The 25,827-nt window shown below is 47.7% G+C and overlaps 1 protein-coding gene across 1 annotated transcript in view; it reads left to right on the top strand.

Annotated features, from left to right (window-relative positions):
- Positions 1-25,827, top strand: part of LOC137562326 (dynein axonemal heavy chain 3-like) — a 1,996,682-nt gene that overhangs the window by 1,079,829 nt on the left and 891,026 nt on the right. The window contains exon 40 of the mRNA XM_068273663.1: positions 3,032-3,165. Within this exon, the coding sequence (XP_068129764.1) occupies positions 3,032-3,165 (134 nt within the window). The remainder of the gene's footprint in view (positions 1-3,031; positions 3,166-25,827) is intronic.

Genomic DNA, 25,827 nt, shown 5'->3' with positions numbered 1-25,827 from the left:
ACTTTGGTCGAGGGCCGCACGAAATCACAACAGCGTGACCTCGAACAGACCTGCCAGGTGGCCTGCCTCTGCCTTTTGTTTTGTCCATATTTGGGGGATGAAGTGAAAGGTATGCACTGACTTGACTAATACAATGTGCAGTCACACAGGTGCAGTTAATAGGTATGCACGGAGTGGTATCACACTGCGTGCACTCGTGTAGGTAGGTGTATATCACACTGCATGCCCTCACATAGGTAGGTGGGTGCACTGAACACAACAGGTAGGTATATGCAGTGATGAGGTGAGTGCACTCAACACAAAATATAGGTATATGCAGTGAGGAGGTGGGTTCACTGAACACAACAGGTAGGTATATGCAGTGATGAGGTGGGTTCACTGAACACAACAGGTAGGTATATGCAGTGATGAGGTGAGTGCACTCAACACAAAATATAGGTATATGCAGTGAGGAGGTGGGTTCACTGAACACAACAGGTAGGTATATGCAGTGATGAGGTGGGTTCACTGAACACAACAGGTAGGTATATGCAGTGATGAGGTGGGTTCACTGAACACAACAGGTAGGTATATGCAGTGATGAGGTGGGTGCACTCAACACAAAAGGTAGGTATATGCAGTACTGGGTATTACAATGTGCACCTGTCACACACACAGGTAGTCACTGAATGTACTGGGCTTGGCTTGCAGTGGCACACACACAGTATGAATTAGCAAGGCTGTCTATGCAACAGCAACACAAGTGTCAGTGGGACACACAGAAAAAAAAATTATATCACAAGAACAAGATTAGCTCTCAAAAGAGCTGTTGTGGGGTGCTATTTTAGCAATAAGAATCAGCAAGGAGCAAGCTAACAAGCCTACAAGAGCCTAACTAAGCTTTCCCTATGAGAGAGTCTGATGCAGCTGTCCCTTCTCTAATTAATGCAGGCACATGAGTGAGTGTAATGGCCAGCGGGGCCTTCCTTTTATAAGGGTGGAGTGGCTCCAGGAGAGAGTGTAGTCTGATTGGCTACAATGTGCCTGCTGACTGTGATGTAGAGGGTCAAAGGTGACCCTAATGGTGCACTATGTGGCAAACCGAACTTCCGGAAAAGTTTGCCTTGGATGGCGAATGCGAACCACTGGAAGTTCACTGGTGAACTGTTCGGGCCATCTCTATTCTGGATGTGCTGTCTAGGCTCTATGAAACTATAGACAGGCAGGGCTGCTGCTGCAGGCTTTCATCTGTGTGCTTTCAACTTTATTATTCTGGTATGCTGTGTGGCTGCCTGTAGGAAGGGTCTCTCATAGGAATGAACCTGCATAGATAATGATGATGACTGCACAATGCACATAGATCACACAGCCACACTTGTCTGTTTTAGAGCTTCTTTCTGCAGGAGCAACCCCTCCCATGTCATCAGCTCTGAGTATGCAAAGTAGGAAAGCTGAGCCAGGAGGGAGCCGTATTGGGCTTGAAAAGACTTCACAGAAGAATGACTCGGCTATAATGATTCCAGGTCAAACCTAGACTGAATGCTCAGTCGGGGATTCTTATCACAGCTGATAAGAGACAGATTAAGCAGAGAAGAATTAAACTAAAAGCAGGGTAGGTGTTTACTGTCATGTTCACACTGATAAATGTAATAAAATACATGAGGGTGCTTCATCTCTGGTTCTCTTTAAGCAAACTGAATTAGACAATGTAGATGGTCCTGAATTATATTCAGAACACTCTTCTAATGTTTAAATCTCCATTACATGGAAGTAGTGTGAGCACATGAAAGCTACTAGCTCACAATCAGTTTGCCAGCACTAGTATTCATTTTTTTAATATATCATTGTATTGCATATAGGTCTTAGCAATTGAATACAATGATGTAAAAGATCACAGCAAATATTATGTTGTAATAGTAAGATAACATCCTGATACAAGAAATCAGACAGCATACAAATATATCTTACATACACATAGTTAGCTTGGAAGAACAAAGAGATATCGAGAGCCCAATATGGTGTAGTATTGTTAAGTTGGTTGTGGTTTAAAGCAAAATATTTAGATATACTCACAAACATGGGTTACCCATAGGCAACCACTTCAAGTGCAGGTGGGGATATTAGAACCTGACCCCACTCTGGTTTTTAAGATGTCGCTCTCTGTAGATGGGAAACTGGGTAGCACCCCTCCACCGAGGGTGGAATCAAGATTTCAGCAAGGCTTGGTGTACAGAGGAGCCAGAGTAGAATAAAAACGTTTAAAACCGTCTAAAAGAGTGGGATGTTCAGGTGGACTTACCTCCCTCGAAAATATAAAACTCAATTGAGTCACAATATATCAATACAAAAATGTTATTTAACTCCACTTAGTGCAACGCGTTTCGCAGGTGGGGTCCTGCTTCATCAGGCAAACAGGAGTATAACTCAATGGGTCTAGATGCAGAAGTGAGGCACTCACTTTCTTGGTCATATGGAAAAGAAACTTCCAGGGGTCTTTATTAAGATGAGCAGATGTCACCAAGTTTATGGTATCCAGTACTCTAGTCTAGTAGGTCTGAATTAATGAGCATCTTCACATCATATGTTGCAGATTACCTGACTCCCCACACCCCCTCCAAAAGAAGTCATCCCCTGAATTATATATGTTAGCCAGGGATAATGACAGCCTATACCACTGCACAAGCATCTGAAAACTAGTTGAAGAGCTTATGGAAGCCAAATAAGTACATTTGAGGACCTTGGTGAGCAGTTAAATATTAGGGGTAGCTTTTGTCTCTTTTTCTCATGCCTTAATAAAATGAGGGATTTTTTTTATGAGTCTGCAAGGATCATTTTTTATATTACCGATGCTGCATGGTACCTGAGGAGGATTCTCATTGGTCAGTTTAGTAGACAAAATAAAAAACAAAAACAAAAGTTATTTTATTGTTATTGCTCTTTTTTTACACTAAATAGGAAGGGAGGCAAAATATCTATTTAAAAGCAAAAAAATCTGGGGACTGATAGTTATTTTTAAATAATTACTGTCAATGTTCTTGTTTTTATTCTTTAGTCATTGTGCAGATGGATCCTTCCAGCGTGTTTAGAGTTTGTTGTACAAAATTGCACATTTGTGATAGAAACATCTTCAATGCATCTTACTATGTCAATGCTGAAGCTCTATGAAAGTCTACTGACAACCATAAGGTAAAAAACTAAAGTAGTTTTTTTATTATTATTTTGGTTATACTTTAGATTTTTTTTTTTTGCTTGTTTTAAAGCGCTTTAACACCCAGCATTACAACTTTGCTTTAATAGATTGCTTACAGCTTACAAACTATTATGCCAGATTTTTTTTAAGCAGAAATTCACTGAATGGGTTAAACATGACATTTTAGTGTTGGATTTAACTAGGAATCCGCATCCGTTCTTATCTTTTAGTTACAAATGTATCTTTGTTTGGAATGCAATTAGACCTTTGAAAAGCCTGCCGGGGAAGCCCTCTTTGTTCTCTCAGAGCAGTGTTTGTTTGTTACATTGTAGATAGATACATTTGTAACTAAGCAAACACGGAGGAGTATTTCTAGCTAAATGCAGCACTAAAATGTCATGTTTAATCCATTCAGTGAATTTCTGCTAAAAAAAAAATCTGGCATAATAGTTTATAAGCTGTAAGCAATCTTTTAAAGCAAAGTTGAAATGCTGGGTGTTAGACCACTTTAACATGTTCTTGTGGTTTTAAGCTTGGTTCTCATTCATTATGCCTTGCTCAAATCACTTATGTTACCAGTATACAGAAATATGCAAACATAATTACTGGAATCTCATTACTATCATTGGTAAAATTTACCCCATAGATAATGAGTTCAAGTTTTATTCTTGTAGTTGGGATGGGCCATGATCTAAAGTTCTCAATATCTCCAAATTTCAGCGATCAAATTCTCAACATTGAAATAGTGTGTGGTAGCCATTGCACCCGTCTCTCTCCAATTGTTAACCTCCTTTTTCATTTTGTATTATTAAAATTATTTGATTATTGGTAAAATATCAGGGGGAAAAAAGTACAAAAAGCAGAACAGTCATACCTTTATTTTATACTCAAATATTCTCACCTTACATTATAACATAATTGAAGTGTTGTTTATAGAAGGGATCAATTAACAAATACAATTTGTGCGTTACCTACAGTGGCACTGTTTATGTCAAAACTATTATGGTTAAAGGGAGAAAAATTAGAACGTGTTTGGTCCCTAAAGTGATAACAACCTCTAGTAACATAGTTTAACGTTGTAGATGGTGTATAACAAATCTTTTGTGAATAGAATGTCACTCACATTTTCAACACTATTGCTTTTGCTTTTTATGTGTTTGTGTAGTGTGAAATATATTTTTTAAATACAGAAAAGCTATTAGACGCCACCCCCCACAACAACACAAATGTGGTTAATATTTCACTTATTTCGTTTTTAATTTGGCTTTCTTCCATTTAACTATCGGGCATTTGTTTTAATCACACATATGCAATATATTATTTAGAAGAAACCTACATAAATCCGGTGTGGTAGCATCATGTTCATTTTTGGTCTATTACCATAGTGATTCATTCCATCAGTGTAAATTGAAGCTCAGACCTCTGTGAAGTTATAAAAACAATAATTCTCCCAAATACAGATATAAAAGTGGTATTTTAATGTGTTTGCAATAGCTGCAATTATACTGTAGTTTCCCTTCACTAATCACTGTAACAACACATAACGCTTCCTTGATTACTGTGCAATTTGAAGACCATTTGTATTCAGGTCTCTTGTCTCATGGACAGTACTTATCAAAACCCATCTTTTTCATAAGATAAGTCAATGTGTAATTGATTAGGTGGACGCTGCTGTCTTAACTGATGAAATGCACAAAAAATTACATTTTAAAGTAGTACTTTTTAAATCTACTTTTTACCATAGTATCAATCAGCAAATGAGCAAGTTTGAAGTTATCAGGGGGGGATGTGAGAATACCACTATCAGACAGACAAAAATGTAACATGTTAAATGCATGTGAATGCATACATATGATGATGATCTGAAGATAACCATGTTTATAAAAATATAGCTACCATTACAAATAGGCCACTATATAACTATTTTAATTGTTCTACTCCTCTTTAGGTAAAATGAAGATAGACTAATAAAATCAATTCACATAAAGTTATACATCTGGCTAGGAGCATGATGGGCAGTGTGGAAAAGCATATGTTTTTTGTATTGTGCACTTTTTATTGCATATGCATTTCATATTTGTTTTCTTCATGTGTTGCTTTTGTGGGGTTTTTATTGAAAATGTTCCCTTTATCAATGGCGTAAAATACAGTATCATAATAAAAAAAGCATGTAAAAACACAGTCCTCTGCATCTCCATTGAGATACATTATGTGCGTTTTACATGCATTTTTTTAAATTTGCATTGAAAAATGCACACATATGCGTTCTTACATGCGGCCCATAGACTTTCATTATCAGCAAAAATGGTAGCGTTTTCAGCAATGCTAGCGATTCTGCCTAATGTGTCACACAAGCCTCAGGAATGAGGCTAATGTAATGTATAAGCTAGAACATTGCAAACAGGTGCACAACAGCTGTTTTTCTCTTGAGACTGCTATTTACAGTTCAATTAAATTAATTGATCAAAAACAGTTGGCTTATTGGTAGCATGATTGGAAGTGCTAAGAAATCTGGATCAGATCAAACACTGGGACAGAAATACACTCCACAATAGAAAACCATGCAGAGCTGAAGTTTTGATCAATTTCAGTCAGATTTAATCCCTTCACTATAGCCAGTACAAACACTTCTCAGTCCAGAGACTTTTTCACTTTAAGAAGTGTGACCTTTTTTTCAGATAAAGCTCTAATATACTGTAGTTTACCTGACATACACATTTTTGGTATCCTTTTTTCAAGGTAAGAATATTTTGATTCCGATTATTTAACCCCCACACATTAAAAAAAAACAAAATTGAGAAATATATATATATATATATATATATATATATATATTTTTACATAAACATGTCAAAACTAGTTAATGTAGTATTTTTCAAATAATTATTAAATCTGAATATTAACAATATAAACACAACCGGTTATACTAATATCATTGTTATCATGAAGCAGGTATATTATAACCAAGGCGCGCCTGCTGACTAGGCCTCATCCACAAGCAAAACGCAATTTGCAGCTGTGGTAGCACAGACCAGGGATGCTCAGCAGAGCTCGAATATTCGAGTAGCTCGAATATCCGAGCTCTTTTTCAGCTATTCGAGCTCGGTATTCGAGCTCGAATAGCTGCAGCTATTCGAATGGGCTATTCGAGTGAACTCGAATAGCCCACTCACTATTCGCGCTATTCGAACAAACAGCGCTATTCGAGCTCGAATACTGAGCTCGAATAGCGTCATAGCCCAGATTGATGTCCTTAGAGCCAATCAGAGGGCTCCCAGGCCCTCTGATGGCAGCCAATCACAGAGGGGGACCCTGGCCAGCCCCTACCCTATAAATAGCGGCCTCCATGTTCGGTTTTTCCGTCCTTGCTTGACTTGTACAGAGAGAGATCTGCTCCTTTGTGCTTTGGCTTAGCAAGTGCTCTATTGTGGTCAATCACCTAGCGTTTTTGCTCACATACACCTGCTATATACACCTATATTGTTGTTAGCTAGATAGAGATTGTATTTTAGTTAGTAGCTTGTGTGTTACATAGAGACAGCTGCTGCTGCAGGCAAGCTTACACAGCTTTAGGCCTCAGGGCCTTGCCTGTGTGGGCAGCTGTCCTCCTGTCCTCTGTTAGTTTATTTCTCATCTATACCAGTGTTTCTGCTGTGTATTCTACCCTGTCTTGTCCTTTACTACTGAGTGATTATTGTATTTTGTAGTTATACTACTGTACTAGGGACACTCACTGTTACTGTTCATAGCTCCTGCGTGTGTGTGTGTGCGTGCACTGTCTGTAGTGTACACAGTACACAGTATTCCCTTCTACTGAATCATCTGATTACTGCTGAATCTGATTATTGTATTTTCTAGTTGTACTTACTGTACTAGGGACACTCAGTCACTGTTCATAGGCTAGCTCCTGCGTGTGTGTGTGCGTGCACTGTCTGTAGTGTACACACACTCTATTTCCTTCTACTGAATCTGATTACTACTGATTATTGTATTTTCTAGTTAGTGTACTAGGGGACACACTCACTGTTCACACTTACTGATTACTGATTATTGTATTTTGTATTTGTACTGTACTAGTAATCACTTAGCGATCTAATCACTTAGTGATTAGTGTCACCTCACCCACCAACCCACTCCATTAAAGTACCCCATTTTTTCACCCGCCCTTTTAAAAAACTTTTTTGTTTACGCCCAAAACATCTAAGATGTCTGGAAGTGGCAGCCAGCGCGGTTTGGGCAAGGGGAAGGGCAGCAAGGGAATCAGGAGGAGAGGGAGCAGCATTGTGGCAAGCCGCGCCACCATGCACAGTTCCGCAGCAGCTGCGTCAGTGGCTAACATTCCGCCTATAGCCACTGGCCGTGGACGCCTTGGGCGCCCAGCAGGAGCATCTGCAACTCATGCTGCAGAGACACAGCAGCAGCAGCGTGTAGTACCTGCTCCTATTTTCCTCCAGCCGGGTCGGAAACGTCCCATTGAGGAAAAGGATGCAGCCACTGTGATGCAACTGATGACGGAGGATGAGCAGCCCGCCATCAGCTCTGCATCCGAGGCCTCCAACCTCACCACCACCACCACCCCTGTTCGCAGCAGCCGCCCAGCAGGGCCTGGGGAGGAGGCCAGTTCACCGTCAGTTGGCGACCTGTCATTCAGCAGTCTTTTGACCCCAGGCATCATGAGTCAATTGTCTGCTGTTGTTGGCGATTTTGAGGAGGAGATGCTGATGGGCACTTTGGGGGAGGAGGGATTGGACAGCAAGACTGTGGCGACAGTCAAGCAGCCCATCCATGCATCAGGAGAGGAGTTTGGGGGGTCATCATCCCAGCAGGACATGTTTCAGGAGATGGAGGATGATGATGATGATGACAGGGTGACAGACAAAGACTGGGTGCCACCAGCTCCTGGGGATGTCATCATCAGCAGCTCTGAGGAGGAGGAGGAGGATGCGCTTGTGGGCCTTGCAAGGAGGTGCATCATTGCAAGCATTGGCAGCAGTAGGCAGGTCCCACAGCCTGCTGGTGTCTCAGGCTCAGCAGCAGCAGCAGCATCTGCCAGTACCACCACCAGCCGCACCCAAGCCCCCCCCCCCCCCCCCCCCCCCCCCAACCACCACAGGGAGACAGGCAGCAGCGGCTCCAGGCCGTAGGGGTTTTTTCATGTCACCAATCTGGCAATTTTTCACCATGCCCACAGTTTACAGCAAGTAAGCCACTTGCAACCACTGTCAGCGGAAGTTGAGCAGAGGTGCAGACCCCTTAAAGTTCAGCACCAGCTCTCTTATCAACCATCTTGCTGCTAAACATTACCACCAGCATGAGGAGTTCCAGAGGCTGAAGGCATCTGGTGCTGGCAGTGGCACCACACCCATCACTGCACAGCCTTCAGCAGCAGCAGAAACAGCAGCCACCCGCCCTCCTGCTCCTCCAGCACCACCAGCAGAAGTGCGGAAATGCACTGCTCCTCCCCCCTCTGCAACTCCTGCCGCTGACACTGAGGCCTGTTCTGGCAGCCAGTCCTCAGTGGCCTCCTCTGCTGTCTCCGCTGATTCCCGTGCTAGCAAAAGGCGATGCCAGAGCCTTTTGAGCGAGTCCTTCCAGGGGGTGGTTAGGGCTCTGCCTCCCAGCAGCCGTCACGTGCGGCAGCTGAACGGCTTGCTGGCACGGGCCATGTGCTCCCAACTCCTGCCGTACATGCTCGTGCAGGAGGGGAACGACATGCGTGCGCTGCTTGCTTGTGCAGTCCCAGACTGGCAGCTCCCCAGCAGACACTTCTTCACCCGCCAGGTCATGCATGCACTGCACCGCTTTGTGATGGCCAATGTGGAGCGAGGGCTGGAGCACGCGGTTGGTGAAAGGGACCACGTCACCATTGACTCCTGGAGCAGCCGCTTCGGGACAGGCCGCTACCTGTCCTTCACTGTCCACTGGGTCAGCTTGGTGGAAGGGGGTGAGGATGGGAGAGCAGCAGCGGGCACAGCAGCAGCAGCAACACAGTGGGTGTTGCCACCCCGCAGGGTCAGGGGAACTGCAGCAGGTTCCTCCGATCCTCTGCCATCCTCCGGCACACCTGGCCAAACCCCCCACCTCAGCAGCAGCGTGAAGCCACGCCACTGCCAAGCGCTGCTGCAGTTGGTCAGCCTTGGGAAGACCAAACTGACGGCAACCCATGTGTTGGCCAAACTCCAGGAGCAGGAGAGGATTTGGCTGACGCCCAGAGGCCTCAGAGTCGGAGAGGTGGTGGCCGACAATGGGGCCAATCTGGTTTCCGCAATCGACAGGGGAAACCTGACCCACATCCCCTGTCTTGCCCACGTGCTGAACCTGGTGGTGTAGAAGTTCTTGCGCACCTACCAGGGGATGGGCGAACTGCTGGAAACGGCAAGGAATGTTGTGCGTCACTTCCGGCACTCGCCTGCAGCCTCTGCGAGCCTGGAAGACGTGCAAAAGGAGCTGGAGCTGCCACGCCATTGGCTGATCCTTGACGTTCCAACTCGCTGGAACTCCACCCTGGCGATGTTGGAGCGTCTGGTTGAACAGAAGCACGCTGTCAACCAGTACCTTGCCCTGGCCACTGTGTCCGCCGCTCAGAAAAGGGACAAGACCAGCAACGTCCATCGTCCCCGATGACGACTGGGGGCACATGCAGCAGGTGTGCTTAGTGCTGGCTCCCTTTCTGCAGGCCACCAACATGGTGAGCAGAGACCATGCTATGGTGTGCGAGTGGGTGCCCCTGGTTTGTCTGCTGAACAGGGCCCTCGATGCTTTGCTGGAACAGGGAGCGACAGCCTTGGCCCAGCAGGAGCGGCATGCAGCTGCACAGTCCACCTCTGAGGGGGAGGAGGAGGAGGACTTGGTGGAGGTCCCTGACCTTGCTGCTGATGAGGGGGATCAGCACAGTGCAGCTGAGTTGGTGAGGGGGTGGAGAGAGGATGATGCGGCAGAGGAGGAGGATGAGGACAGCACTGCCGTCGATGTGCCAGCACACGTGGCCCGCCTCTTCCCAATGGCAGCACACATGCTGATGTGCCTGCGCAGGGACCCCAGGGTGATCCAGATGAAGCAGAGGGAGGACATCTGGATCAGCATGATGTTGGATCAGCGCCTCTAGGGTAAGTTGAGCCAGTTCCTGCCTCCTGCAGGAGGAGACCCAGCGCAACAAATAAGGAGCTTGCAGCAGGCCCTTGTTGAGCGCTTGGAGGAAGCCTTCCCCCAGCCTTCCACCCCCACTGTCCAGCCAGCACAGAGGCAGCAGCAGGTGCCTACATCCAGCAGCAAGCGCCCCACAGACCTGCTGTCTCTCAGCAACGAGCTCTACAGGACTGTAGAGGCTCCAGCAGTGACTAGAGAGGAGGTGCATGCAGCAGCATCCTCCTCCGGTCACAGCCAGCGCCTGACCCGCATGGTGGCTGACTACATGGGGTCCTACAGCGGGCTTGACAGCGATGCCCCTGTTGATCCCATGGAGTATTGGGTCAAGCGCCTGGAGATCTGGAGCGAGCTGGCGCAGTACGCCCTGGAAGTGCTGTCCTGTCCCCCTTCCAGCATGCTGTCCGAGTGCTGCTTCAGTGCAGCTGGTGGCGTGGTCACCGAGAAACGCTCACGTCTGTCTCACAAGTCTGTGGACAGACTGACGTTTCTCAAGATGAACCAGGCGTGGGTGGAAGGCGAGTTCCTGGCCCCTGTTGTCGGTGAGAGGGGGACATGAACTGGCAGCCGGAACCATCGTTAATATGCCTTACCACCCTTTACCACCTCCTGGCTCCTGCTCACTACTAAGCCAGCCTGGTTCAGTTTGACTATTACGTCGCCTGTAGCCACACATTTTACACCTACAGTGGGCTGCTGTGTACTGCCCTTCTGCTGTCTGTCTGTGTTTCCCACTGCCAGGGTACACAGATTTACCTTCTGCTGCCACTCTGCCTCCAGCTATTACGTCCAACAATAGCTATCTGTTAAATTTGCCTTAAAAAAAACAAAACAAAAAAAAAGGTTTAATTTTTCTGAGGTGCCCGGGTTGAAAACTGTGTTGTCCCAGTTGTGTATTGGACACGATGTGGGTTGCACGACCGCTGTCTGGGACCTCCTGTTGTGTTTATTTACAGCCCTGGTATCACCGCTAGGTACCAGGTTTAATTTTTCTGAGGTGAAAACTGTGTTGTCCCAGTTGTGTATTGGACACAATGTGGGCTGCACGACCGCTGTCTGGGACCTCCTGTTGTGTATTTATGGGCTGGTGCCACCGCTAGGTACCACAGCCTATTATGTCTCGCTGCCTGCCTCATTGACTGCCTGCTGCCACACAATCATCCTCCTCCTGCTGCTGCTGCTGCTGCTGAATTTACCTCCTGCTATCTGTGTGTTTCCACTGCCAGGGAGCACATACAATGGCGCTTCCACCATGCGCCACCAGCTATTTATTACGCTCAAAAATAGCTGCATTTCTTTAAAAAACGAACAAAATATATATACTTTTTAATACTTTGTGATATTATTTTTAGAGGTGTCCGGGTTGAAAACTGTGTTGTCCCAGTTGTGTATTGGACACGATGTGGGCTTCACGACCACTGTCTGGAACATCATGCTGTGTATTTACGGCCTGGTACCACCGCTAGGTACCACAGCCTATTATGTCTCGCTGCCTGCCTCATTGACTGCCTGCTGCCACACAATCATCCTCCTGCTGCTGCTGCTGCTGAATTTCATTGCAAAGGGAGAAACAGAGGTGTGTGCATCTAACCAGTTTCACCTGACTTATATACTGGCTGCCTCAAGTCTATTGACTCATTCAAATTTGAAATTTAACTGACTTTTGTCTAATTAAAATGGCAGAGCGTTGCAAACTGCAATCGCCTACCAGTAGTGCAGGATCTAAGGCTAACTCCCTGACATACCTGTAGGAGTTGGCCCACGCAAATACTTGCATCTCAACAGGGGCGCCTCGTGTAGGCCTCCTTGTACCCCCAGGAAATGAAGGGCAGCGCAAACGCCCCCACAAAGCATCCACTGCCCGGGAGCGCCGCAACTGCCCCCCACAGGGGGGGGGGGGCGAGAACGCATGAACGGCATACTCCCCAGACGCGGCCTACGCCCGGAGAGAACCGTCCACGCTGCCCCCCAAAGGATAGATGCCCTAACCTTGCGAATATTGCTTACCTGTGGTGCATATGCGCATCCTGGGTGCAAACACACCAAAAAGGGGCGAGGGGGGGGGGACACAGACACCCCCCCGGTGCAACACTACTGCCGGGGGACCCATCCGCGCCCCCCCCCCCCCACACCAACACCCCCAAGAAAAAAGAACATACTGCATTGCAAAGGGAGAAACAGAGGTGTGTGCATCTAACCAGTTTCACCTGACTTATATACTGGCTGCCTCAAGTCTATTGACTCATTCAAATTTGAAATTTAACTGACTTTCGTCTAATTAAAATGGCAGAGCGTTGCAAACTGCAATCGCCTACCAGTAGTGCAGGATCTAAGGCTAACTCCCTGACATACCTGCAGGAGTTGGCCCATGCAAATACTTGCATCTCAACAGGGGCGCCTCGTGTAGGCCTCCTTGTACCCCCAGGAAATAAAGGGCAGCGCAAACGCCCCCACAAAGCATCCACTGCCCGGGAGCGCCGCAACTGCCCCCCACAGGGGGGGGGGGCGAGAACGCATGAACGGCATACTCCCCAGACGCGGCCTACGCCCGGAGAGAACCGTCCACGCTGCCCCCCAAAAGATAGATGCCCTAACCTTGCGAATATTGCTTACCTGTGGTGCATATGCGCATCCTGGGTGCAAACACACCAAAAAGGGGCGAGGGGGGGGGGACACAGACACCCCCCCGGTGCAACACTACTGCCGGGGGACCCATCCGCGCCCCCCCCCCCCACACCAACACCCCCAAGAAAAAAGAACATACTGCATTGCAAAGGGAGAAAGAGAGGTGTGTGCATCTAACCAGTTTCACCTGACTTATATACTGGCTGCCTCAAGTCTATTGACTCATTCAAATTTGAAATTTAACTGACTTTCGTCTAATTAAAATGGCAGAGCGTTGCAAACTGCAATCGCCTACCAGTAGTGCAGGATCTAAGGCTAACTCCCTGACATACCTGCAGGAGTTGGCCCACGCAAATACTTGCATCTCAACAGGGGCGCCTCGTGTAGGCCTCCTTGGACCCCCAGGAAATGAAGGGCAGCGCAAACGCCCCCACAAAGCATCCACTGCCCGGGAGCGCCGCAACTGCCCCCCACAGGGGGGGGCGAGAACGCATGAACGGCATACTCCCCAGACGCGGCCTACGCCCGGAGAGAACCGTCCACGCTGCCCCCCAAAGGATAGATGCCCTAACCTTGCGAATATTGCTTACCTGTGGTGCATATGCGCATCCTGGGTGCAAACACACCAAAAAGGGGCGAGGGGGGGGGGGGGGACGACACAGACACCCCCCCGGTGCAACACTACTGCCGGGGGACCCATCCGCGCCCCCCCCTCCCCCCCCACACCAACACCCCCAAGAAAAAAGAACATACTGCATTGCAAAGGGAGAAACAGAGGTGTGTGCATCTAACCAGTTTCACCTGACTTATATACTGGCTGCCTCAAGTCTATTGACTCATTCAAATTTGAAATTTAACTGACTTTCGTCTAATTAAAATGGCAGAGCGTTGCAAACTGCAATCGCCTACCAGTAGTGCAGGATCTAAGGCTAACTCCCTGACATACCTGCAGGAGTTGGCCCACGCAAATACTTGCATCTCAACAGGGGCGCCTCGTGTAGGCCTCCTTGTACCCCCAGGAAATGAAGGGCAGCGCAAACGCCCCCACAAAGCATCCACTGCCCGGGAGCGCCGCAACTGCCCCCCACAGGGGGGGGGGGGGCGAGAACGCATGAACGGCATACTCCCCAGACGCGGCCTATGCCCGGAGAGAACCGTCCACGCTGCCCCCCAAAGGATAGATGCCCTAACCTTGCGAATATTGCTTACCTGTGGTGCATATGCGCATCCTGGGTGCAAACACACCAAAAAGGGGCGAGGGGGGGGGGACGGCACAGACACCCCCCCGGTGCAACACTACTGCCGGGGGACCCATCCGCGCCCCCCCCACACACCAACACCCCCAAGAAAAAAGAACGTACTGCATTGCAAAGGGAGAAACAGAGGTGTGTGCATCTAACCAGTTTCACCTGACTTATATACTGGCTGCCTCAAGTCTATTGACTCATTCAAATTTGAAATTTAACGGACTTTCGTCTAATTAAAATGGCAGAGCGTTGCAAACTGCAATCGCCTACCAGTAGTGCAGGATCTAAGGCTAACTCCCTGACATACCTGCAGGAGTTGGCCCACGCAAATACTTGCATCTCAACAGGGGCGCCTCGTGTAGGCCTCCTTGTACCCCCAGGAAATGAAGGGCAGCGCAAACGCCCCCACAAAGCATCCACTGCCCGGGAGCGCCGCAACTGCCCCCCACAGCGGAGGGGGGGGGGCGAGAACGCATGAACGGCATACTGGTAGGCGATTGCAGTTTGCAACGCTCTGCCATTTTAATTAGACGAAAGTCAGTTAAATTTCAAATTTGAATGAGTCAATAGACTTGAGGCAGCCAGTATATAAGTCAGGTGAAACTGGTTAGATGCACGCACCTCTGTTTCTCCCTTTGCAATGCAGTATGTTTCTTTTTTCTTGGGGGTGTTGGTGGGGGGGGGGGCGGATAGGTCCCCCGGCAGTAGTGTTGTACCGGGGGTGTGTCTGCGTTCCCCCCCCCCTCGCCCCTTTTTGGTGTGTTTGCTCCCAGGATGCGCATATGCACCACAGGTAAGCAATATTCGTAAGGTTAGGGCATCTATCCTTTGGGGGGCAGCGTGGATGGTTCTCTCCGGGCGTAGGCCGCGTCTGGGGAGTATGCCGTTCATGCGTTCTCGCCCCCCCCCCCCCCTGTGGGGGGGCAGTTGCGGCGCTCCCGGGCAGTGGATGCTTTGTGGGGGCGTTTGCGCTGCCCTTCATTTCCTGGGGGTACAAGGAGGCCTACACGAGGCGCCCCTGTTGAGATGCAAGTATTTGCGTGGGCCAACTCCTGCAGGAATGTCAGGGAGTTAGCCTTAGATCCTGCACTACTGGTAGGCGATTGCAGTTTGCAACGCTCTGCCATTTTAATTAGACGAGAGTCAGTTAATTTTCAAATTTGAATGAGTCAATAGACTTGAGGCAGCCAGTATATAAGTCAGGTGAAACTGGTTAGATGCACACACCTCTGTTTCTCCCTTTGCAATGCTGCTGCTGAATTTACCTCCTGCTGTCTGTGTGTTTCCACTGCCAGGGAGCACATACAATGGCGCTTCCACCATGCGCCACCAGCTATTTATTACGCTCAAAAATAGCTGCATTTCTTTAAAAAAACGAAAAAAATATATATACTTTTTAATACTTTGTGATATTATTTTTAGAGGTGTCGGGGTTGAAAACTGTGTTGTCCCAGTTGTGTATTGGACATTATGTGGGCTTCACGACCGCTGTCTGGAACATCATGCTGTGTATTTACGGCCTGGTACCACCGCTAGGTACCACAGCCTATTATGTCTCGCTGCCTGCCTCATTGACTGCCTGCTGCCACACAATCATCCTCCTCCTGCTGCTGCTGCTGCTGCTGAATTTACCTCCTGCTGTCTGTGTGTTTCCACTGCCAGGGAGCACATACAATGGCGCTTCCATCATGCGCCACCAGCTATTTATTACGCTCAAAAATAGCTGCATTTCTTTAAAAAAAAAATATAGAAGAGGGAGGGAATTACAGTCAAAATGTGCCTAATTTTAGAATTTGCATTGGTGTCCATGGGGCTGAGTTTTCATGGTTGGCTGCAATGAACCCATACATTATATAATAAATTTGGTATGTATATCAAGACTAAACAAGGGTATATGTCAATATTTTTTTTTTCAAAAGGACTTTATAGTTTTTCAGAAAATCTTAAAATTTAAAGGTAAAAACATATTGAAAAAACAGTGCAATGTTATAGTGAAGTGTATTTTGGCACTTTATAAAGCCCCCCGTATATGTTATTGTCACAAGATTTGCTATGTATGCCAGGGCAACAGTGGGAACATGAGAAAAATGTTTTGTTTTTTGTTTTGTTTTTGTTTTAATGTAGCTTTGTGAATTAAAAAAATGAAAAAAAAAAAAACAAAAACACAGAGGTAAAAAAAACAAAGGAAAAATGCTAGTTCATGTATCTGAAAAAAAAATGGGAACAATTGCAATGTGAAATTCACATGTATAAGTGTAAAAGCTGCTTTAGGACTTAAACATACTAGTGCCACACCAGACCAATCCAACCTTGCACTGGTTTTTAAATGTATTTTGCCTTTACATTTCAAAATAGATTTTTCTTAAAAGCTATAAGATTTAATTTTTTTGTTTAAAAAAAAAAATGTCCGTCATGTTCCCTCTGTTGACCTTGACATACAAAGCAAATCTGGTGACAAATACCATGGATGGGAGCTGTCCTTAAGCCAAAATATGCTTTTATCCTCCCTATCTGTAAGGACAAGCATGACTCATCCAGAAAAAACATGCTCAAAAGTGGTAATGACGAGTCAGGCTCATCCATGCCGCCAGGGAGATTTAAAACTTCTATGCTCCGCCAGCTCCACTTTTTTTCACTTGTATGGGATTCCCTAGGATGGCTGGATGCCCACTGAGGATAACAATCTGTGCTATGTGTAGCCGGCGGGCAGAGAAGTTGCAGGGCTTCCCTGCACCCATCCTCCTCCCTGCAGTTGCTCACCAGCAGTGACCCCCCTCCCTGCAAAAATTCCCCACAAGAAACCCCCCGCCCATCCGCAAAGTCCTCCCTCCCTCCCACTGGCGTAACAATAGGGCCTGCAGCCCCTGCTCCCGCGGGGGGACCCGGGCCCCCCCTGGGGTCCGCCCGGGGCCGTTTTGGGGGGATGAAGGGGTCGCAGCATGAGGGGAAAGCCATGGCCACACTCGGCGGGGAGGGGGGACGTCTCCCCCCTCCCTCACCTTGGGGCTCTCCCCTCTGCGCTCCCCTCCAGCTTTAATTACTGTCTGGGCAGCAGCGGGCAGTGTCTGGGCAGCGGCAGCTACATACCTTCCATGCGCTCCAGTGTGCATTCCTCTCTCTAGTCTCTCTCTAGTCTCTGACACGACTTCCTGTTTATACAGGAAGTCGCGTCAGAGACTAGAGAGAGGAACGCACGCTGGAGCGCACGGAAGGTATGTAGCTGCCGTTGCCCAGACACTGCCCGCCGCTGCCCAGACAGTAATTTAATCTGGAGGGGAGCACAGAGGGGAGAGCCCCGAGGTGAGGGATGGGGGAACGTCCCCCGTCCCTGCCGAGTGTGGCCATGGCTTTCCCCTCATGCTGCGACCCCTCCAGCCCCCAAAATGGCCCCAAGCAGGCCCGAAGGAAGGGGGCTCGCTCAGAATTTCTGCAGGGGGGCCCGGTGGGGCCTAGTTACGCCCCTGTTCCCTCCTGCCCACTTTCTAGAGATGGCTCGAACCTCCGATTTTCGGTTTGCGAACCTCGAACGCGCAAACTTTTCGAACGCAATAGACTTCAATGGGGAGGCGAACTTTGAAAACTAGAAACATTTATGTTGGCCACAAAAGTGATGGAAAAGATGTTTCAAGGGGTCTAACATCTGAGTTTTTGCATGGCGGAGTGGGATACACGCCAAAAGTCCCGGGGAAAAATCTGGATTTGACGCACAGCAGCGTTTTAAGGGCAGAAATCACATTGCATGCGCAATTGGAGGCCTAAATTCCTTTAAACCATCTTGCATGTGTATACATCAATCAGGTAGTGTAATTAATGTACTGCTTAACACTGACACACCAAACTCACTATGTAACGCACCGTACACAGCTGTTTGTGTAGTGACGGCCGTGCTGCACTGGTGCACACCATGAAGAGATTGCAGGTGATGGCTGCTTTCCAGCCCATATGGTCGCTGGGCTGAGGTAGCTCAATGACAGAACAGTGACTGTCCAGCTGATCGAATTTGGTCTGTCCACAATGAAGCAACAACCTTCTTATCTTGGGTGTGCTTCACCCGAGACACTCATATAGCTTAATTGCTTCATTGTTATACGCAAGCCCCTTCACTGCGGCAAAGTAATGATCACGAAGGGGAATTGACACATGTACATGCCTTTTGTTTTGTTGTTGCAGCTGCAGTGCAGCCAGAAAAATTAGGCAGGCATGTACACGCACCAGAAAAATTATGATAGCAGCAGCTGCTAGCAGCGGCCTTAAAAATTCAAGAATCTGCCTGGAGTCCTGAACCCTGTTGGTGGTGGCGCAGAAGGCAGTCAAGTGGCCTGCAGGCAGAGATGCTGTGTGGGGACCGATTTAGTCATGGGGCAGGCAGTCACACGGCGTGCAGGCAGAGATGCTGTGTGTGGGGACGGACTTAGTCTTCGGGCGGGCAGTTGCCCTCCGAGATCAATGTCTCATTCATTTTGATAAAGGTGAGGTACTGAACACTTTTTTTTTAACCTAGGCGACTTCTCTTCCAGGTGACAATGCCTCCAGCTGCGCTGAAGGTCCTTTCTGACAGGATGCTTGAGGCAGGGCAAGACAGAAGTTGAATGGTAAATTGTGACAGCTCTGGCCACAGGTCAAGCCTGCACACCAAGTAGTCCAGGGGTTCATCGCAGCTCAAAGTATCTACATCCACACTTAAGGCCAGGTTGTCGTCTACCTGACGGTCGAGGCGTTGGTGGAGGGTGGATCCGGAAGGGCTAAGGCGAGACGTTGGACTAAAGAATTTCCGCATGTCCGACATCACCATGAAATCGCTGGAGTGTCCTGTCCTTGCCTGTGTGGACATGGAAGAAGGATTACTGGCAGTGGTACCTTTATTCCATTGTGCTGTGACATCACCCTTAATCGCACTGTAAAGCATAGTTGCCAGCATGTTCTGCAAGTGCTGCATCCTTTCTGCCTTCTGGTGATTGGGAAACATCTCCACCACTTTGTGCTTATACCGAGGGTCTAGTAGCGTGGCCACCCAGTACAGCTTATTCCCCTTGAGTTTTTTTATACGGGGGTCCCTCAACAGGCTGGAAGGCATGAAAGACGCCACCTGCACAAATTTGGATGCAGACGTACTATCCATCTCCTCTTGCTCTTCCAACCACCGCGAATCAAGTGTCTCACCAACAATTTGTTATTCCGCTGAATGTCCGCAAAGCGTGCCATGGCCATGTAATACCGCCTGAAATGCCCACACACCTTCTTGGACTACTTTAGGACGTCCTGTAAGTCTGGGTACTTAGACACAAATCTCTGAATTCTTAGATTCAGCACATGTGCCATGCAGGGTACATGTGTCAGCTTTCCCAAATTCAAAGCCGAAATGAGATTGCTGCTGTTGTCACACTCCACGTTGCCAATCTTCAGTTGGTGCGGGGTCAGCCACTTATCCACCTGTTTGTTCAGAGCAGCCAGGAGAGCTGCTCCAGTGTGACTCTCCACTTTGAGGCAAGACATGTCTAAGATGGCGTGACACCGTCGTACCTTGCATGCAGCAATAGGCCCTGGGGAACTGGGGCTTTGTAGCTGGAGAGGAGATCGCAGCACCAGTAGAGTTGAACTGCCACTCAGTCAAGGAGGAGGACAACAGCGAAGAGGATGTAGCAGGAGGAGAGGAGGTGTCAGCAGGCTTGCCTGCAAGCTGTGGAGGTGTCACAACTAGGTCCGCTGCACAGCCACGTACTCCCTGCTTTCCAGCGGTCACCAGGTTGACCCAATGAGCTGTGTAAGTAATGTACCGGCCCTGACCGTGCTTGGCAGACCAGGCATCCGTGGTCAGATGGACCCTTGACCCAACGCTGTGTGCCAGAGATGACACCACTTGCCTTTTAACTTCACGGTACAGTTTAGGTATTGCCTTTTTGGAGAAATAATTGCGGCCTGGTATCTTCCACTGCGGTGTCCCAAAGGCCACACATTTTCGGAAGGCCTCAGAGTCCACCAGCTTGTATGGTAACAGCTGGCGAGATAACAGTTCTGCCAAGCCAGCTGTCAGACACCGTGCAAGGGGGTGACTGGCAGACATTGGCTTCTTCCGCTCAAAGATTTCCCTCACAGACACCTGGCTGCTGCTGTGTGCAGAGGAGCAGGAACCGCTCAAGATGAGAGATGGAATGGAGGAGGTTGGCTGTAATTGTGAAGGTGCAAGGGAGAAAGCGGCTGAAGATGATGCACCTGAAGGAGTAGCAGTAGGGTATTGTACCGTGTTAGCCATCAGTAAAAGCAAGAAGTTTTAAACCAGGATGATACCATTTATTGGCTAACTAAAATAAATAAAAATAAGCAAGCTTTCGGCCTTGCAGCCTTCATCTGGCTTATATCCTGTTAGTTTGCAAACTGGTGGTACAGACAGCTTTATACATGCAACATCAAAAGGGAAAACAGATATTTTTCAAGCATAAATACATGTCATTAAGATGCCTTAATTCAAACAGACCATCTACATGGGGTTAAAGGTTGTTAGCTAAGATAAGGATCCTTGTTTACTCCCTGCTCACAGACCTGGGATTAGGATTGACCCAGGGGTATCATAAATTCTTAGTTCACAAGTTCAGCTATAATGGCTGAGAAAGTTCAAATATCATCAGTCTCATACCAATATAGAAAGTTGTTGACTTATTCAAACCGTTCTGCACAGCTTTGAACCGATTTATAAATTTTGTTTCTGCTATTAATCGATCATTTGACGTTTTGAAGCCACCCTTCAGGGCAGTGACACAAAGATCATCCAATGCTGTGTCCGTTGGACCGAAAGTGTGTAGCAACTGGGAGTCCAGATTTGGTATCATTAATAGTGTGCCTGTGTCCATTCATACGTTTGCGCAGAGTTTGTCCAGTTTCTCCCACATACATAACATTGGGGCATTTAGCACACATGATCAGATATACCAGATTGATGGAACCACAGGAAAATGTACCTTGTACTCTGTACTCCTGTTGTGAACCTGGTATCGTTACCCTGTCAGTGGAGTAAATGTGTCTGCAGGTCTCACATATTTTTTGTCGGCAGAGTGATGTTCCGTTTTGTTGAGGCCTATTCAAAGAACTCCCGACAATCATCTGTTTTAGATTGTGTGGTTGCCGATATGACGAGTGGAGGTCTCAGCCTCTGCTTAACCCATTCTCGTTCCGTCGTTTTCACTTGAGAAATGTTCACCTCCCATTCATTAACCTATAACTTTATCACTACTTATCACAATGAACTGATCTATAACTTGTTTTTTCCGCCACCAATTAGGCTTTCTTTGTGGGGTACATTTTGCTAAGAGCCACTTTACTGTAAATGTATTTTAACAGGAAGAATAAGAAAAAAACGGAAAAAAAATCATTATTTCTCAGTTTTCAGCCATTATAGTTTTAAAATAATACATGCCTCCATAATTAAAACTCACGTATTGTATTTGCCCATATGTCCTGGTTATTACACCATTAAAATTATGCCCCTATCACAATGAATGGAGACAATATTTTATTTGGAAATAAAGGTGCATTTTTTCCGTTTTGCATCTATCACTATTTACAAGTTTAAAGAGGATTTGTAACATCAAAAGATCCCCTGGGGGGTACTCACCTCGGGTGGGGGAAGCCTCCGGATCCTAATGAGGCTTCCCACGCTGTCCTCCGTCCCTCAGGGGTCTTGCTGCAGCCCTCAGAGAATAATGACGTCAATATTTACCTTCCTGGCTCCTGCGCAGGCGCTCTGACGGCTGTCGGCTCCGGGTCTGCTCTACTGCGCGGGGCGCAAGTTTCCGGCACCTGCGCAGTAGAGCGGACCCGACTGAGATCGGGTATTTCCGTGTAGTTCAGAGCCGAGAGCAGCCACAGTGCCCCCGCTGGAGCCTGCAAAGGTAAATATTGAACTGACAGTCGGCTCTGTCGCCGGCTGTTCGGAGGGCTGCAGCGAGACTCCCGTGGGACAGAGGACGGCGTGGGAAGCCTCATTAGGATCCGGAGGCTTCCCCCACCCGAGGTGAGTACCCCCCAGGGGATCTTTTTGACGTTAGAGTCTCTTTAAAATGAAAAAAGTATAGAAGTATTTCATCTTTACATTGATATTTAAAAAAGTTTAGACCGTTTGGTAAATATTTACATGTTTTTTTTATTTACATGGTTTTTTTTATATTAAACATTTTATTTGGGTAGTTTTGGGAGGGTGGGATGTAAACAAGTGATTTATAATGTAAATGTGTGTTTGAATTTTATTTTTTTTACTTTTAGTTGTAGTTTTACTTTTTGGCCACAAGATGGCGGCCATGAGTGTTTACATGACGTCACTCTAAGCGTAACACACACTTAGAGCAACGCATGGGGTACGTTACAGCCAGAAAAAGCGAAGCTTCCGAGAGAAGCTGTCGCTTTTTCAGCGGGGGAGCGAACCGTGGGCCGGGAGCGCGCGTGCACACGCGCGATCGGCCACGGGAGCGAGCGGTGGTGCGCATGGTTCCTGGATGTAGTTTCTACGTCCAGGAACCAAAATAGGTTAATTGATTACTGCAGACTAGGTGTAACGTGTCTGTGCACTTCTTATTGGCTTATAAGCAGCCTGCAGGCTTTATATAAGCAGCAGAGAACTGTTTGGGAAGTGAGTATTTCCCTTTGTGTGTTTGGTAAGAGTGGAGGTTTAGGGAATATCGTTCTCAGTCTGTGATCCTTGTGTAAAATGGGATGTAGTTCCTTAGCAATCCTCCTTAAGATTTCCAGGTGTGGGTTGTAGGTGACAACCAAAGGGGCACGCTCCTCTTTCTGGTTTTGCTTATATTTCAGGAGTTCAGTCCTGGGGATGTTGCTGGCTTTCCTGATTTGGGCCTCAGCCATAGGAGGACTGTAACCTTGTTTAATGAAAGTGTTCTTAAGGCGATCCAGGTGCTTGTCTCTGTCCATCCTGTCAGAACAAATCCGGTTGTACCTTATTGCTTGGCTGTAAATTATAGAGTTCTTAATGTGCTTGGGATGAAAACTGTCATATCTTAGGTATGTGGGACGGTCTGTAGGTTTGCGATACACAGAGGTTTGTATGTTGTTACCTCTGATGTATATGGTGGTGTCCAGAAAGTTAATCTCTGTGTGAGAGTAGGTAAGTTTCAATTTGATTGTAGGATGGAAGGCATTGAAGTTCCTGTGGAACTGGAGAAGATCATCCTCACTTGCGGACCAGATGATTAAAATATTATCAATAAAGCGGAAGTAGGCCATGGGATTTATGCCACATGCATTGAGGTATTCCTCTTCGATTTTGGCTGTGAAGAGATTTGCATACTGTGGTGCGAATCGCGAACCCATTGCCACACCCATCTGCTGTAAATGGAGGTCCTGTCCAAAAGTGAAATAATTCCCCATGATGATGGTATTGCGGCCTGCCGTAAATATCTTCAGGGTCAGTGCATACCTGTAAAGCCTATTGCTGGACTGATCAAATTCATTCTCACTCATAATTATTTCACTTTTGGACGGGACCTCTATTTACAGCAGATGGGCGTGGCAATGGGTTCGCGACAAGCACCTGGATTGCCTTAAGAACACTTTCATTAAACAAGGTTATAGTCCTCCTATGGCTGAGGCCCAAATCAGGAAAGCCAGCAACATCCCCAGGACTGAACTCCTGAAATATAAGCAAAACCAGAAAGAGGAGCGTGTCCCTTTGGTTGTCACCTACAACCCAAACCTGGAAATCTTAAAGGACTTACGAGGCCAAGTACAGTAAAAAAAAATAAAAAAAGTTAGCTACCTGGATCAGCTTGTAAGGCACGGAGGACGCCGTCCGCTCCCTCCGTGCCATTCCGCCTGGTCCCCGCCGCCGAACAGCCCCCCGAACGGTCCCCGACCGCGCGGCCCGGGTCGGGCTCCCCAGCCTGTACCAAGATGGCCGCCGGAGCTGGCCGCGGCTGCGCAGTCCGCATAGCCGCGAGTGCGGCTGCGCAGCTCTAAGGCCAACCCCCCCAATCCACGCTACTGTTACATGATCGGGGGGTTGGCCTTAGAGCTGCGCAGCCACACTCGCGGCTATGCGGACTGCGCAGCCGCGGCCAGCTCCGGCGGCCATCTCGGTACAGGCTTGGGAGCCCGACCCGGGCCGCGCGGTCGGGGACCGTTTGGGGGGCTGTTCGGCGGCGGGGACCAGGCGGAACAGCACGGAGGGCGCGGACGGCGTCCTCCGTGCCTTACAAGCTGATCCAGGTAGTTAACTTTTTTATTTTTTTTTACTGTACTTGGCCTCGTAAGTCCTTTAAGGAGGATTGCTAAGGAACAACATCCCATTTTACACAAGGATCACAGACTGAGAACAATATTCCCTAAACCTCCACTCTTGTCATATCGTCAACCACACAATCTAAAACAGATGATTGTCAGGAGTTCTTTGAATAGGCCTCAACAAAACGGAACATCACCCTGCTGACAAAAAATATGTGGGACCTGCAGACACCAGGGGCGTAGCTTGGGGGGGGGCGGGGTAGGACACGTGCCCCCGGGCGCTGGGTCCCTAAGGGCACCCAGCGGCAGTGCAGTATCTTTTTTTTAAGAAAAAAAATCTTGTCTCTAACTCACTCGCAACTTTTCCCCCCCGGTGACGTCACACGTCACCACCGCACCACGTGCACTATTGAAACGCACGCAGATCCAGCCAGCCAGATCCATTCGCTGATGGTGAAGAGAGGAGCCGACGAGGCAGGAGGGGGCGGAGATGCAGTACAGTGGAGCCAGCAGCAGGGCTGGATTTATCATACAGAACCCAAGGCACAAGTTTATAGGCACCTGATTGGTGGAGAGGCGGCTCCCAATCCTCCCAGAGTACCTGCTAAACAGAAGAGATAAGTTTGCCCACGTGCTGACTTCCCGATAGGACAGATGCATGTTCAGCTGACTTCCCGGTAGGACAGAATACAGATGCATGTTCAGCTACTACTCCTGCCCTCCAGCTCCCGTTTTTGGTTAGTAGATTTAGATTACAGATCACTGGCTTGTTAGCTGCTCAAGTGTGGCCAGCGTGTAGCACAGTGCCCCAGCGTCATCCTCCTGTACTCTGCACATTTCCCCAGCGTCATCCTCCTGTACTCTGCACATTTCCCCAGCTTGCAGCCTGCTTTCTGCTTTAGCCTCTGTATCCTTATGTCTGTGTAGGGTGCTGTCTGCTGGCTTGTAAGTGTTCAAGGATTATAGTCAATTTTACCAGGCTTTGGCAGCCTTTTCATGTTCCTTTCACCCCCCTTCTCCCCCCCCCCCCCCAGCCTGCCCACTTTCCCAGCATTTGCATCTGTTAACACAGACACTTAAATGCTCTTAATAATCTATCCGTGCAGGTTGCAGCACTCATGGAAGAACTTATCTGCTAGCTGTTTTCCTGCTGGATCTCACTCTAATAACACTGAATATTATGGACCTTCCAACGTTACATGCAGGTTAACTTTAAAAATGCTGATTATCTGCTGCCAAACACAAGCTAGTTTGAAATATGTAAAACACTGAAGTCCTTGATGGGTTAATATTCCTTGAAAGCTTGGTCACTATTTCATGAATTACCTGCAGCTACTAAGTATTAAGTTTGATAAATTATCAGAAGATACTCCTCTAAATGTGTCACTGAGTGAGTGCTAGGCGTTAATATTCTGCTCT

The sequence above is a fragment of the Hyperolius riggenbachi genome, chromosome 3 (assembly GCF_040937935.1).
Source record: "Hyperolius riggenbachi isolate aHypRig1 chromosome 3, aHypRig1.pri, whole genome shotgun sequence".
Classification (NCBI taxonomy): Eukaryota; Metazoa; Chordata; class Amphibia; order Anura; family Hyperoliidae; genus Hyperolius; species Hyperolius riggenbachi.
This window is presented reverse-complemented; position numbering and strand designations above follow the sequence as displayed.